Genomic DNA, 15,253 nt, shown 5'->3' on the forward strand with positions numbered 1-15,253 from the left:
CCCCATTAAAGTCTATTTGTGCTGATGTTAACATACCTACATCAACTTTCCTTTGGCTAGTATTTGCTGTAAATATATATTTTACATCCTTTTATGTGGCAGTTCCTTAGTGCTCCCTGAGTATCTATTTTTTTCCCCCACATTTCTTGGCCTTTTTACATTTAGACTGGGTCATTATACTTTTCTTCTTGAGAAGAAATGAGGTGTGTAATTTTTGGATCAAGGCGCTTAAGTGTTGGAATCTTTCTTCCATCTCTCTTTTCTGATGTCACAGTAGCCTTAGAGGTTATAAGCTGAGTTTATGATGTCACTAGATGGAGAGAGCCTAGATCTCTGAGTCACTACTTTAATAAGAGCTTCTGGTGACCCTTACCAAACTTAACATGAAAAACAAATAAGCTTTTATTGTGTTAAGATTTCAATGTTTTATTCATTACCATTCAATAGCCTGGTCAGCCTAAGTTGACCAATACTGAAATTGGAACTTTACAGGGGTGTGCTACCATAATAAAATAGATGTCTTTGAGCTTCTGGGCAATGAAAGATGGGTAATGGATAGTAGATGACAAAAAATTGAAACTGGAAAAATGGAGATATATGTTAAGAAGTTACAAAATGTTTCATAGTATATTTCATAAAGTTATAATAAACTGTATGACTGACCGAATTCTACCAAAGTTGGATAATGGATATGTTATCTTTTGCAGCTGGAGGCCAGTTTCATTATCCAAGTTTGGCAAAGTGTAAGAGAAGGATATAATCTCAGGAAACAGTTGTCCAGTTTGTTAAAAAAAATGATAGGGAATAAATCCAGAAATTCAGAGCCTTTCAGAATTTTAAAAAGTGACTTATTCCAGATTACAAATAGTAAGAAATAGAATTTAGAAAGGTTTGAGCACCAAAGTGTCAGTAAAAACTCCCAATTAGAGAAAATTACTCAGGGCAGAGCTTTAATTAAGGGTGTGGACATGTATTTTACCAGATAGACTCAAGGCTGCCATCATTAAATTGAAAGAAAGAGAGAGATGAGAGGGGAAGGAGGGAGAAATAGGAGTTAGGCAAAGAAATTATAGAATCAGGAAAAGTATTTGCAAATCATTTGTCTGAAAGGGGCCAAGCATCTAGAATATAAAAGGCAAGTAAATAAAGCAGATTTGAGAATTATGACTAAAAGTTTTGTGTGTGTGTTACTTATATTGAAAGCAACTAGATGAGAAACTACTAAGTTTTGAAGGTAGTGTATTAGCAAAAGAACAGCAAACTCAGATTAAAAAATATTTTGACTATTTAAGAATTAAAACAACCCTTGGGCCCAGAAATTTCCAGATGCAGGTAGTAAACTGAAAAAGCCATACAGCTGTCAAGGAAGGTATATTTGTATTTAAGTCTGTTATGATATTTTATACTTTCTATATATTATGCTTTTTATTTGATACCATTTAAAAATCTCATTCCAACCTTATGTGTTTTGTATTTATAATTTTAATTTAACAAAGTCCAAAATTAAGAATGTTACTTATTCCAAAAAAGACAATGACACTAGGCATGCATTTATGTTTGTATTAATTGATATATATATTTAGGTTTTCTACTTGGGGGCATAAGCATTTATAATTTTTAGCCATTCTTGATGGATAGACTCCTTAATTATGATATAATGCTCTTCTTCATCTCTTGTTACAGTCTTGGTTTTTCAAATCTAGTTTGTCTGGCATAAAGTATGGCTACTCTGGCTTTCTTTTGTCATCCATTAGCACAATAGATGGTTCTCTGCAGGTGTCTTTAGGTCTAAAATGAGTCTCTTATAGGTATCATATAGTTGGGTCTTGTTTTTTTTTAATCCATTCTGATACCCTATGTCTTTTTTTTAATGTTTATTTATTTTTGAAAGAGAGAGACTGAGCACGAGCAGGGTAGGGGCAGAGAGAGAGGGAGACACAGAATCTGAAGCTAGCTCCAGCCTCTGAGCTGTCAGTACAGAGTCTGATGCGGGGCTCGAACCCATGAACCATGAAATCATGACCTGAGTTCAAGTCAGACGCCCAACCAACTGAGCCACCCAGGTGCCCTATACCCTATATCTTTTGATTAGGGCATTTAGTCCATTTATATTCAGAGTTATTATTGAAAGATATGGATTTAGTGTCATTGTATTATCTGTAGGTTTCATGCTTGTGGTGATGTCTCTGGTTCTTTGTAGTCTTTGCTGCTTTCCACTCACAGAGTCCCCCTTAGGATCTCCTGTAGGGCTGGTTTAGTAGTTATAAACTCCCACTGGTCAGTTTCCTTTTAGTCTGGGAAAACCTTTATCTCGCCTTCTATTCTGAATGATAGCTTTGCTGTATAAAGGATTCTTAGCTGTATATTTTTCCTATTCAGCACATTCACTATTTCCTTCTTCTCCTTCTGGCCTGCCAAGTTTCAGTGGGCAGTTCTACTACTACCTTTATGTGTCTACCCTTGTAGGTTAAGGCTGTTTGTCCCTAGTTACTTTTAGAATTCTCTCTCTATCTTTGAATTTTGCCAATTTCATTATGATATGTTATGGTGCTGACCTGTTTTTGTTGATTTTGAAGGGAGCTTTGTCCCTCTTAGACTTGGATGCCTATTTCCTTTTCGAGATTAAGGAAGTTCTCAGCTATAATTTGCTCAAACATTCTGCCCCTTCCTCTCTCACTTCTTCTTCTTCTGGAACTCCTATGATATGGATGTCATTTCGTTTCATTGAATCCCTTAGGTCTCTCATTCTCCCCTTGTGGTCTAGTTAGTAATTTCCTTTCCCTCTTTTTTTTACGCTTCATAATTTTCCATAATTTTCTCTTCTGTTTCACCCATTTTCTCCTCTGCTTCTTCCATCCTTGTTGTCACTGCATATAGTTTATTTTTCATCTCATTTATAACATTTCTTAGGTCATTTCTTAGGTCTTTGATCTCCGTGGCAATAGATTTTCTGCTGTATTCTATGGGTTTCTTCCAAGCCCAGCTATTGTCTAATGACTGGTACTCTAAATTCTTCTCCGATATATTGTTTACATCTGTTTTGAGCAGTTCTCTGGCTGTCCTTTCTTCCTGGAATTTCTTTTGAGGAGAGTTCTTCTGTTTCCTCATTTTGGCTAGGTTTCTGTCTTTTACATGTTTTGATAGTTTGTTATGTGTCCTGCACCTATGAGAACTACTGTATTAAAAAGGGGCCATACACTGTCCAGGGCCTGACACTTCAGGAAGTATTTTTGGAATGTGTTGTGTGTACTCTGCTGCTGTGTATTTGGCTGCTCTAACCCACTGTTCAGTCTTCTTCAAAGCTCCTCCTTACTCATAGTGGTGGATTGTTTAGACCTTCCACCAGATGCGCTTTGATTTGTTCATTGATGTAACCCAGGAAAAAAGGAAACGACGGGGGACCTGATTCCATACTACGAGAAAAATGAAAAGGGTGGAAAAAAAAAGATGAAGCAGAGAATCAAAGAGACTATAAGTCTTAATCCAGAAAGAGAGGAAGGAAAATAAAGCAGGGGATATAGAAGGGGTTTAAAAAGAATAGAGTAAAAATGCCTGATTAAACAGACAAAGAGAAAGAAAAAATATATATATAATTAGAATTGGCCAAAAATCAGATCAGAAACTATGAGCCTGATTCCAAAGGGAAAAAAGAAGAGGGAGGAAAGAAAAAGAAGAGAAAAGAGGAAGAAAGAAAAGAACAGGGAGAGAGAGCGAGCGAACGAGCGAGAGCGAGAGAGAGCCCAACACACTAACATACAAACTCCAGGACAGTTTTCTGTTGGTGCTTGGGCCCAGTGGCTGTGCTGGTGCGGAGGAGAGGCGATCTGGTGTGATCAGGGTCAGTCTCACTCCAATAGAGGGGCTGGTACCAGGCATGGAGGTGCAGGGTTTGGTTTGGCAGGCCTCGCCTCCCCGAGGGCAGCTGGCCTGTTCCCTGGAGCCTCACCGAGTTGGTGACGGGAGAAAAGTGGCGACACCCAGCCTCTCCTCCCCAGACCAGGTGTCTCAAACCACGCCGTTCAGGCAGCCCTCAGGGCAGCTCCGGTGGCCAGTTTATCCTGCCCCAAGGTTCTGTGCCTTCTGGGCACTCGGCTGGGATTCAAAACCCCTGGTCTTAAAGGGTTGAGCACCTCTTGGATCCTGTTCTGGGCTAGCACCACTCAGCCCTGATAATATGGCAGGCCCCCACAGAGTCTTTTGTCCTGGGGCGCAATATGCCCTATTTCCACAGTACTCAAGGGAGGGGACTGTTCTCTCCCAGTGTGCCCCTGAGATCACTACCGCACCCTAGGCCTGCTTCCCTCCCCAGCAGGCAAGCACACACATCAGTGGCTTGGGTTTAGAGAAAGTCGGGTGCTTTTGAAAACTCCAGTCTTCAGCTCCTATGGCTGTTTGCAAAGCAGAGACTGGCACTCTCCATATTTCTTGTATCCCAGTCTGTGGTCTGGAGAGGTTTTTCTCTTGTCCTAACATAATACTACAACCCACAGCTTCTCTTTCTCTTCCTTTTGTCTCTCTACAGAAGGAGATACCTCCCCGCTGTGCCCACACTGTTTTATGTTCCCCAATTCACATACACACAGCTCTGTCCTTCCACCTGTGGAGATTTTTCTGTCACTCCGCAGATAGATTTTCTTGGTGTTCCATATATTTTGACCTCAATACAGCTGTACTTCTCTGCCATTTTCATTCTTCCAGCAATGAGAATAGAAAGTTGTCAGACACCACTCTCATCTTCTTACATATTATTGTTATCCTGTATTTAGTGCCACTTTTATTTATTTTCCTAATTAGTCATCATCTCTATTACTGTTTGTTTCCTCAGTCAAGTTTGCTTAGATTTATCCACTGTTTACTGCTTTCTTTACTTATTTCTTTTTTTTTTTTTGCTTTCTTCTTTTATTTTTATAGTTTATTGTCAAATTGGTTTCCATACAACACCCAGTGCTTTTCCCCACAACTGCCCCCCTCCATGACTATCATCCCCTTCCCCCCCACCCTCCCCCTTCAGCCCTCTGTTCGTTTTCAGTATTCAATAGTCTCTCATGGTTTGTGTTCCTCTCTCCCCAACTCTCTTTCCCCCTTCCCCTCCCTATGGCCCTCTGTTAGGTTTCTCCTGTTAGACCTATGAGTGCAAACATATGGTATCTGTCCTTCTCCGCCTGACTTATTTCACTTAGCATGACACCCTCAAGGTCCATCCACTTTCCTACTAATGGCCAGATTTCATTCTTTCTCATTGCCCAAAGGATACAGAAATGCTGATGCATAGGGACACATGCATCCCAATGTTCATAGTAGCACTTTCTACTTACCTTGTTTCTAACACTTCTTCCTTTCTTAATTTAGATAATCCAGGATAAATTCCCTATTTTAAGGTCAGTTTATTGGCAACCCTAAATATACTTTGCTTTGTAACCTAACATATTCACAGGTTCTGAGGATTAGAGTATGGGCATCTTTGAGAGGAATTATTATTCCCCTTACCACAGATAATGAGATGTTAGGGTTTAGGAAGAAGTAGAACTAAAAATGTTTCAAGACGTGAGGCAGTATGGATGGTGAAAATACATTTGTTTTTACTATTAAGTTAGATTGCTCCTGGAATTTGCTGCTTATTGGAATAGAGAAAACCCCTTTTTCTGTCAGGGGATACTTGCAGGTGCCAATGTCTGTGTTGCTTTACTTCAGTAAAGAGACTATATTTGGAACAATATTTGTTACTACAAACAATATGTTTTATGTCACCTGATTAAACTTAAGACAACCCATTCTCTATTGCTTGTCATCTGCACAGATCAAACAAAATAGGAAAAGAATAGGAATCACTGCTCTTTTTCAGGGTTGGACTACCTTCTGGATTTAAAAGAACATTTGATTTAATGTTTAGGTGATGGTGCATTATGATATTCACAGACTTCCTGCTATGATAGTCCTCATTCTATGGGTCAGGGAGGCAAGACGGGGACTCCATAAGATACTGATTATATCTATTTCCACGTACTGTTCTGTAATTGGGCAAGTTATAATAGGACGAATTTGTAGTCCCACGAGTAAACTCACAGATTTGAACCTAAATTTCATGTATCACCAGTCATCTTCTAAGAATACATCTTTTCCTGAAGTGAACTACAGTTATATTTTAGGTCCTCAAAAATCAGTATTAGCTTAGAAGAGCAAGTGTTTAGTATTCCATACAAGGTCTGAGTAACTGGGTTTTGATTTTGTGGATCCAATCTGAAGATTTTCTTTAGTTGGTTGCTTCATTTAGTTGGTTACTTACATTTATTGATAAAGCTGAAATTTTTGTTATTAGATGTCTGTTCCAGCCCAGCCTGCCCGCTGATCGGTTGACGCAGGTTCCTGAGGGAGGGAGTGAGAATAGGGTAGGGCAGGGAGCACAGAGAATGGAGGCAAGACAAAGTTTCTGATCAAGCCCCAGTTTATTGAGAGAATACACACCTTATATAGGGTTCAAGGCGGGAAACAAGGCAGCTGACCTAGGTTGGTTGCTAAGAAACAGGGTCAAGTAAATAAGGGGAGACCAGAGCTGAAACCGAAACTGCAAATTCAACATAGCACCTAAGGGATTGGTAAGAAGGCTCAGACTGGCAGTCTGCAGCGCTGAGCCGGGGAGCGATTAACACTACTCTGCCTTCCGGCTGATCTTTGTTCTACTGGCTCTCCAGGCTGCTGTCTCCAGCTCTGAATCGGGAATAACACTTCCCTTGCCTGCAGACGGCTGATCTTTGTTTTTCTGGCAGCTCCCCACAGGGAGTGACACTTCCTTGCCTGCAGGCGGCTGATCTTTGCAGCTCCCTACAATTAGAACTTCTTAATTATGTCATACTTTTCTGATTTCAGACTTTTGGTAAAGTATTTCACTGTTAAAATATGACTTTCAGTTTATTTTGTGCCTTTGTGTAAATATAATTGATAGTGTTTTACATAATAGATTAAAATGTTTATTTAGGCAGTAATAGTGATTCCTCACTGAGTAATTAGAAAATTTAGTGTCTTACTACTTCTTCCCACTATTGGCTCTCCTTTTTATTACATGACTGTGGTTACTTTAAATTTTAGTTCTTCTATACTGTTATGCCATTAAAGTATGTTTCTATGTCTATAACTTGATTTTCAACTTTAATTCACATTTTTTGGGGGCCATACTGCAATAAATTTAAAGAAATCAGTATGCACTTAAGGTATTCCTCTTCTGCTACACTGCCTGACATATTATATGTGTTATGTCTGTATCATCATGGCTTAATAACATTTGTCCCCTATTACATAACTAAGACTCCTACAGTTGTATTAGCCTTATTCTATATTTATGTTTATTTAATATCCACTACTAACCTTTAACTCTATTGGTACCTCTGTTGGAAGAAGTTTCTCTGCGTTTAGTAACAGGTGCATGTGAGCTATTTTCCTTGAGGTTTGTAGGGAGCTGCCAAGTTCCGCCGCCTCAGGCAAGGAAGTGTCACTCCCTGTGGGGAGCTGCCAGAAAAACAAGATTAACCGCCTGCGGGCCAGGGAAGTGCTATTCCTGATTCAGGGACTGGAGACAGCCAGACTGGAGAGCCAGCAGAACAAAGATCAGCCGCATTTAGGCAGAAGTGGTGTTAATCGCGCCCTGGCCCGGCGTTGCAGTCTGCCAGTCTGAGCTTTCGTACCGATCCCTTAGGCGCTATGTTGAATTTGCAGTTTTGGTTTCAGTTTCAGTCTCTCCTTAATCACTTGACCCTGTTTCCTAGCAACTGACCTAGGTCAGCTGCCTTGCTCCCCGCCTTGAACCCTATATAGGTGTGGGTATTTTCTTAATAAAGGAAGGTTTGATCAGAGATTTTGTCTTGCCTTAATTCTCTGTGCTCCTTGCCCTACCCTATTCTTACTCCCTCCCTCAGGAACCTGCATCGACCGAACAGCGAGCGAGCGGGTTGGGCGGGACAGAGGTTTTTTTGTTGTTGTTGTTATAAATACCTGTCTTTTGCTCCTATATTTGAATGACAGTTTTGTTGGAGATAAAATACCAGGGTCTACACTTTTTTCTTGAAGATTTTCTAAAGACATTGTTCTTCGTATGTCTAGAAGCATATGGGAATAGCCATATGCTTAACACTGTGAAACCACACTGTGTATAATCAGCTTTTCAAGTATCATCATATTTCATTAAAGTTTCTACACATGTGAATAGAAGCATATGGGGATAGTCATATGCTTAACTCATTGAAACTGCACTGTATATAAATCATTGTTCAAGTAACATCTTTTTCATTGATGTATATGTATATGTAAATGCATATGTAAAAGCATGTAGAAACAGACCTATTTTTACCTGAATGAAACTACATGGAGTATAAGGCATGTTTCTAGTGACACCTTTCCTCATTAAGATGTAAGTGTTTATAAACATATGTTAGAAGCATATGGGAAGAGCCTGTGTATATCTTACTGAAACCACACTGTGTATAAACCATCAATTCAGGTAACATCCTCTCTAGTTAATATAACCCGCTAGTCTCCTCACCCCCTAATCCTAACCCCTAACTCCAACTTTAATCCCTGACCCCTAATGATGTATGTATATACAGAATGGAATATTACTCAGGCACTAAAAAGTATGAAATCTTGCTGTTAACAATGACGTGGATGGAGTTAGAATGTAATATGTTAACTGAAATTAGTCAGAGAAAAATGAATACCATGTGATTTCACTCATATGTGGAATTTCAGAAACAAAACAAATGAGCAAAAGGAAAAAGAGAGAGGCAAACCAAGAAACGGACTGTTAACCATAGAGAACAAGCCAATGGCTCCCGGAGGGGAGGTGGGTGAGGGCATGGTTAAATAAGTAATAAGGATCATGGTGTGCACTTGTGATAACCACGGGGTGTTGTATGGAAGTGTATACCCGAAACTAATATTACCGTGTGTGATAACTAACTGGAATTTAAATAAAAACTTTTAAAAAAGACTTGTTCTTCAGTTTCTAAATTTTGAATACTGTTGTAAAAATTCTCAACCCAGCCTGCTTTCCCCCACTTATGCACAATATGATTTTCTTTTACTTCCTCCCTCGCTTTCCCTCCCTCTCCCTCCCCTTCTTTCTCCTTCCTTCCTTCCTTCCTTCCTTCCTTCCTTCCTTCCTTCCTTCCTTCCTTTCTCTCTCTCTCTCTCTCTCTCTCTCTCTCTCTCTCTCTCTCTCTCACAGGCCCATAGGATTCTTTCTTTATCTTAGACACCCAATAATTTTAGTAGAATATTTCTGTTTTAATTATTATCGATTATTCCTTAATTCAGTGTATTTTTCAGTCTATTGTTTCAAATGTTTTATTTCAGGAAAGTTTGCTTGAAGTATATCTTTGATCATTTTTTGGTCTGTTGTTCTATTGTTCTCAGTAACAGCAAATTTTGTCTAAGTTAAACTATGCCCTCTCCCTCTCTCTCTGCCCCTTCCCCAGTAATGCTCTCTCTCTCTCAAAAATAAATAAAAAGTGTAAAGAAAAAAAAGGTGGGGGGCACCTGAGTGTCTCAGTCGGTTAAGCCTCCGACTTCAGCTCAGGTCATGATGTCACGATTCATGAGTTCGAGTCCTGCATCGGGCTCTGTGCTGACAGCTCAGAGCCTGGAGCCTGCTTCGGATTGTCTCTCTCTCTCTCTCTCTGCCCTTCTCCCATTCATCCTCTGTCTGTCTCTCAAAAATAAATAAAAAATGGTAAAAAAGTTTAACTATGCCCTGTCCCTACCCCCAGTCCTCTTTTAGGATCTTTTATAACTACTCTGTTTTTAAATTAAGCATTTGCAAGATTTTTATAGGAATACATAAGGATGACACATATGTGCATTAGTGAATTCTACAAAAGAACCTGAATAAAGAGTCAGGTATAAGATACAATTATTAACTCTTTTTTCTTTCTTCAGGTTCTCAAAATTCGTTTTTACAAATTATAGTTCCAGAAAAAATCCAAGAAAATCCAAGTGATAATTCGGAACCAGAAACTGTAAGAGATATTTTTCACAATATTATATAAATTTATTTTTATTTATAGAAATTAAATGTATCAACCCCATTATGGAATTAATATAAGTATACAACATTACTACTTATATGGAATTTTAAGTTTTGATAGTGAAAAAGCAGTTATATAGATTGGAATGTTCTGCTTTGTCTAACATTTGTCATTTCCTTATGGTAAAGTTCAAATAAAGAAAATAATGTAGAAGAATTAGGATCTTATCTGAGTAATATTTAGACGATTCAGATGAAGAGAAGAATTTTCACAAAAATGGTTAAGGAGAATTTCTTCTTAAAAATGTTTAAGTATAGTTGACACAATGTTACATTAGTTTCAGGTATACAACATAGTTATTCAACATCTCTGTACATTATGCTGTGATCACAAGTATAACTACCATCTTTCACCATGCAATACTATTATAATGTCATTGACTGTATTCCCTCTGCTGTACCTTTTATTTTCATGAATGAAAGCCAGTATCTTTCACTCCCCTTCAGGCATTTTGTCCATCCCTTCAACCCTCTTCCCTCTGGCGACTATCAGAGGTTGTCCTTTGTTTTTATAGGTCTGATCCTCCTTTTTGTTTATTTATTCATTTGTTTTGTTTTTTAGATCCCTCATATGAGTGAAATCATATGGTCTTTGTCTTTCTAGTCTGATTTATTTCACTTAGCATAATGCCCTCAAGATCATATTTTTTACAAAAAAGGAAGATTTCATCCTTATTTATTATTATGTAACATTCCATCGTGTGTGGGTCTGTATACCACATTTTCTTTACCTATTCATTTATCAATGGACACTTAGATTGCTTCCATATCTTGGATGTTGTGCCACAGTAAACATAGGGTACATACATCTTTTTGAATTCACGGTCTTCTATTCTATTCTTTGACTTTCTCTAATTGACTTATTTCACTTAGCGTTATACCTTCTAGATCTATTCATGTTGTTGCAAATGGCAAGATTTTGTTCCTTGTTTATAGCTGAGGAATGTTCTTTTGTGTATACATACCACAATTTCTTTATCCATTCATCTATTGATGGGTACTTGGGTTCATTCCATATTTTGGCTTTTATAAGTAATGCTATAATAATAATAATAATAATAATAATAATATGCAAAGGAGTACATATATCTTGTCAATTTGTGTTTTTGTAGTCTTTTGGTAATTATTCAGTAGTGGAATTACTGTTTAATATGTTTTGTTCTAGCCTTTTTAAATAAAAATTTAAGATGTGTTTTGATGTCAGGTTTTTAAGAATATTTATTTATTTTTGAGAGACAGAAGGAGAGAGAGCATGAGTGGGAGGGGCAGAGAGAGGGAGACACAGAATCTGAAGCAGGCTTCAGGCTGTGGGGTGTCAACAGAGTCTCACACAGGGCTTGAACCCACAAACCATGAGATCATGACCTGAGCTGAAGTTGGATTTGTAACTGACTGAACGACCTAGGCACCCCTGGTCATTTCAGTCTTAAGTTTTTGTAAGAACCTCTAAACTATTTTCCATAGTGGCTGTACAAGTTTGTATTCCCACTAGCAGTGCACAAGGTTCCTTTTTCCTACCTTCTTGCCAACACTTGTTGTTTCTTGTGTTTTTTATTTTAGCCATTCTGACTGATGTGAGGTTATATCTCATTGTGGCTTTGATTTGCACTTTCCTGATGATGAGTGATGTTGAACATCTTTTCATGTGACTGTTATTCATCTGCATGTCTTCTTTGGAGAAATGTCTGTTCGTGTTTACTGCCCATTTTTTACTTGGATTATTTGGGGGTTTTTGGTGTTGAGTTGTGTAAATTCCTTATAAATTTTGGATATTAACCTCTTATCACATATACCATTGCAAAGATCTTCTCCCATTTGGTGAGTTGTCTTTTTGTTTTGTTGTTTTTATTTTGTTATAGTCTCCATAGTTTAATTTTGCTTTTGCTTCCCTTGCCAGAGGAGACATATCTAAAAAAATGTTTCTACAGCTGATTTCAGAGAGATTAGTGCCTATATTTTCTTTCATAAGTTTTATGGTTTTATGTCTCATTTAGGTCTTTAATCCATTTTGAGTTTATTTTTGTGTCTAGTGCAAGACAATGGTCCAATCCCATTCTTTCGCATATAACTGTCCAGTTTTCACAACAGCTGTCTTTTTGGATTGCATATGCTTTTCTGCTTTGTTGAAGACTAGTTGACCATATAGTTTTGTGTCAATTTCTGGGTTTTCTATTCTGTTCCATTTATCTATGTGTTTGTTTTTGTGCCAGTATCATACTGTCTTGATGACTACATTTTGTAATATATCTTGAAATCCAGAATTGTGATGACTCCAGCTTTGCTTTGATTTTTTCAGGATTCATTTGGCTATTCAGGGTCTTTTGTAGTTGCATATAAATGTTAGGATTCTTTGTTCTAGATGTGTGAAAGATGCTGGTTGTATTTTGATAGGGGTTACATTAAGAGTGTAGAATGCATTGGGTAGTGTAGACATTTTAACATTATTTTCTCTTCCAATCCATGAGCATGCAATGTTTTTCCATTTTATTGTGTCTTCTTCAGTGTCCTTCCTAAGTGTTTTATAGTTTTCGAAGTACATATCTTTCGCATTTTTGGTTAGATTTATTCCTAGGTACCTAATTGTTTTTGGTGCAGTCGTAAATGGTAGTGATTCCTTGATTTCTTTTTCTGCCGCTTCACTATTGGTGTTTAGAAATTCAACAAATTTCTGTACATTGATTTTATATCCTGCAGCTTTGCTGAATTTATGTATCAGTTCTAGCATTTTTTTTTTTTTTTTGGTGGGATTGGGTTGTTTTTTTTTTTTTGGACTTCCTACATACAGTATCACATTCTCTGCAAATAGTGAAAGTTTGCCCTTTTTCCTTGCTAAGTTGGATGCTTTTTATTTCTTTTTGTTGTCTGATTGCTGAGACTAAAACTTCCAGTACTATATTAAATAGTAATGGTGAGAATGGACATCATTGTCTCATTCCTGACCATTTAGTTAAAGCTCTGTTTTTCCCCATTGAGGATGATATTAGCTGTGGGTCTTTCATATATGGCCTTCATGATGTTGAGATGTGTTCTGTGTATCCCTACTTTGTTGACCGTCTTTTTTTAAACTCAAGAAAGGATGCTGTGTTTTGTCAAATTCTTTTTCTATGTCTATTGAGAGGACCATATGGTTTTATCTTTTCTTTTGTTAGTGTGTATATTGATTGTTTGCAAATATTGAATCACTCATGCAGCCCAGGAATAAATCCCACCACATCATGGTGAATAATTCTTTTAATGTACTGTTGAATTTGATTTGCTAGTATCTTGGTGAGAATTTTTACATCCATGTTCATCAGGGATTTTGGACTGATACTCTTATTTTTAGTGTGTTATTTGTCTGGTTTTGGAATCAAGGTAATGCTGCCCTCTTAGAATGAGTTTGGAAGATTTTCTCCCATTTGTATTTTTGAAGCAGTTTGAGAAGAATGGGTACTAACTCTTCTTTAAATGTCTGGTAGGATTCTTCTGGGCAGCCATCTGGCTCTGGACTTTGTTTATAAATTTTTTATTTCTAGTTCATTTTTTTTGCTGGTTATGGGTTCATTTAAATATTATCTTTCTTTGTGTTTCAGTTTTGGTAGTATGTATGTTTCTAGGAATTTGTCCATTTCTTCAGATTGTTCAGTTTTTGGCATATAATTTTTCATAATATTCTCTTTTATTGTTTATATAGCTGTAGTGTTGGGTGTGATCTCTTCTCCTTTATTCATTATTTATTTGGGTACTTTTGGGGTACCTGGATGGTTCAGTCAGTTAAGAGACTGGCTTCAGCTCAGGTCATGATCTCATGGTTCATGAGTTCAAGCCCTACATGGGGCCCTGTGCTGACAGCTCAAAGCCCAGAGCCTGCTACAGATTCTGGGTCTCCCCTCTCTTTCTGCCCCTCCCCTACTCACACTTTTTGTCTTTCAAAACTGAATAAACACTAAAAAAAATGTTTGGTTACTTTCCTTTCTCTTTTAGATAAGTCTGGCTAGAAGTTTTATCAGCTTTATTAATTCTTCAAAGAACCAGTTCTTAGTTTTGTTCATCTGTTCTATTGGTTTTTTGTTTGTTTGTTTCTATGGTGTTTATTTCTTCTCTAGTCTTTATTATTTCCCATCTTCTACTGGCTTTGTCTTCATTTGCTGTTCCTTTTTTAGCTGCTTTAGATGTAATGTTAGGTTGGGTATTTGAAACATTTCTTACTTCTTGAGGTACACCTGTATTGCAATATACTTACCTCATAGGACTGCTTTTGCTGCATCCCAGTGGTTCTGGTCTGTCATGTTTTTATTTTCACTGAGTTCCATATATTGTTAAATTTCTTCTTTAATTTCATGGTTAGACCATTTATTCTTTAGTAGAATGTTCTTTAACCTCCATTTACTTGTACTTTTTCCAAATTTTTTCTTGTGGGTAACCTCATAATGCTGGGGTCTGAAAATATACATATAATCTCAATCTTCATGTATTTGTTGAGTCCTGATTTGTGACTTCATATGTGATATACTCTGGGGAATAGTCGATGTGTACTTGAAAAATGTGTATTCTGCTTCTCTAGAATGATATGTTCTGAATATCTGTTAAATCCATCTGGTCCAGTGTGGCATTCAAAGCCATTGTTTCTTTGTTGAGATTTTGCTTAGATAATCTATTGCTGTGTTAAAGTCCCCTACTATTACTCTATTATTGTCAATATCCTTATGTTTCCTTATTAATTAATTATTATATTTGCATGCATGCAAGTTGGGGCCATAAATATTTACTGTTGCATCTTCTTGTTGGATAGATCCCTTAATTATGACATAGCATCCTTCTTCATCCCTTGTTGTAGTCTGATTTAAAATCTAGTTTGTCTAATATAAGTATTTCTACTCAGGCTTTCTTTTGACATCCATTAGCAGGACAGATGATTCTCCATACTGTCAGTTTCAATCTGAAACTCTCTGTAGGTCTAAAATGATAGGTCTTGGGCGCCTGGGTTGCTCAGTTGGTTAAGCGTTTGACTTTGGCTCAGGTCATGATCTCATGGTTTGTGAGTTTGAGCCCCATTTTGGGCTCTGTGCTGACAGCACAGAGCCTGGAGCCCACTTCTAATTCTGTGTCTCCCTCTCTCTCTCTGCCCCTCCCTTGTTCACACTCTGTCTCTGTCCCTCTCTAAAACATAAATAAGCATTAAAAATTTTTGAAAAAAATGAT

At 37.6% G+C, this 15,253-nt stretch overlaps 1 protein-coding gene across 1 annotated transcript in view; it reads left to right on the forward strand.

Annotated features, from left to right (window-relative positions):
* Positions 1-15,253, forward strand: part of ADAM32 (ADAM metallopeptidase domain 32) — a 157,329-nt gene that overhangs the window by 6,989 nt on the left and 135,087 nt on the right. Inside the window, exon 2 of the mRNA XM_029936316.1 lies at positions 9,925-10,004. Within this exon, the coding sequence (XP_029792176.1) occupies positions 9,925-10,004 (80 nt within the window). The remainder of the gene's footprint in view (positions 1-9,924; positions 10,005-15,253) is intronic.

Source organism: Suricata suricatta, chromosome 1, assembly GCF_006229205.1.
Source record: "Suricata suricatta isolate VVHF042 chromosome 1, meerkat_22Aug2017_6uvM2_HiC, whole genome shotgun sequence".
Taxonomy (NCBI): domain Eukaryota; kingdom Metazoa; phylum Chordata; class Mammalia; order Carnivora; family Herpestidae; genus Suricata; species Suricata suricatta.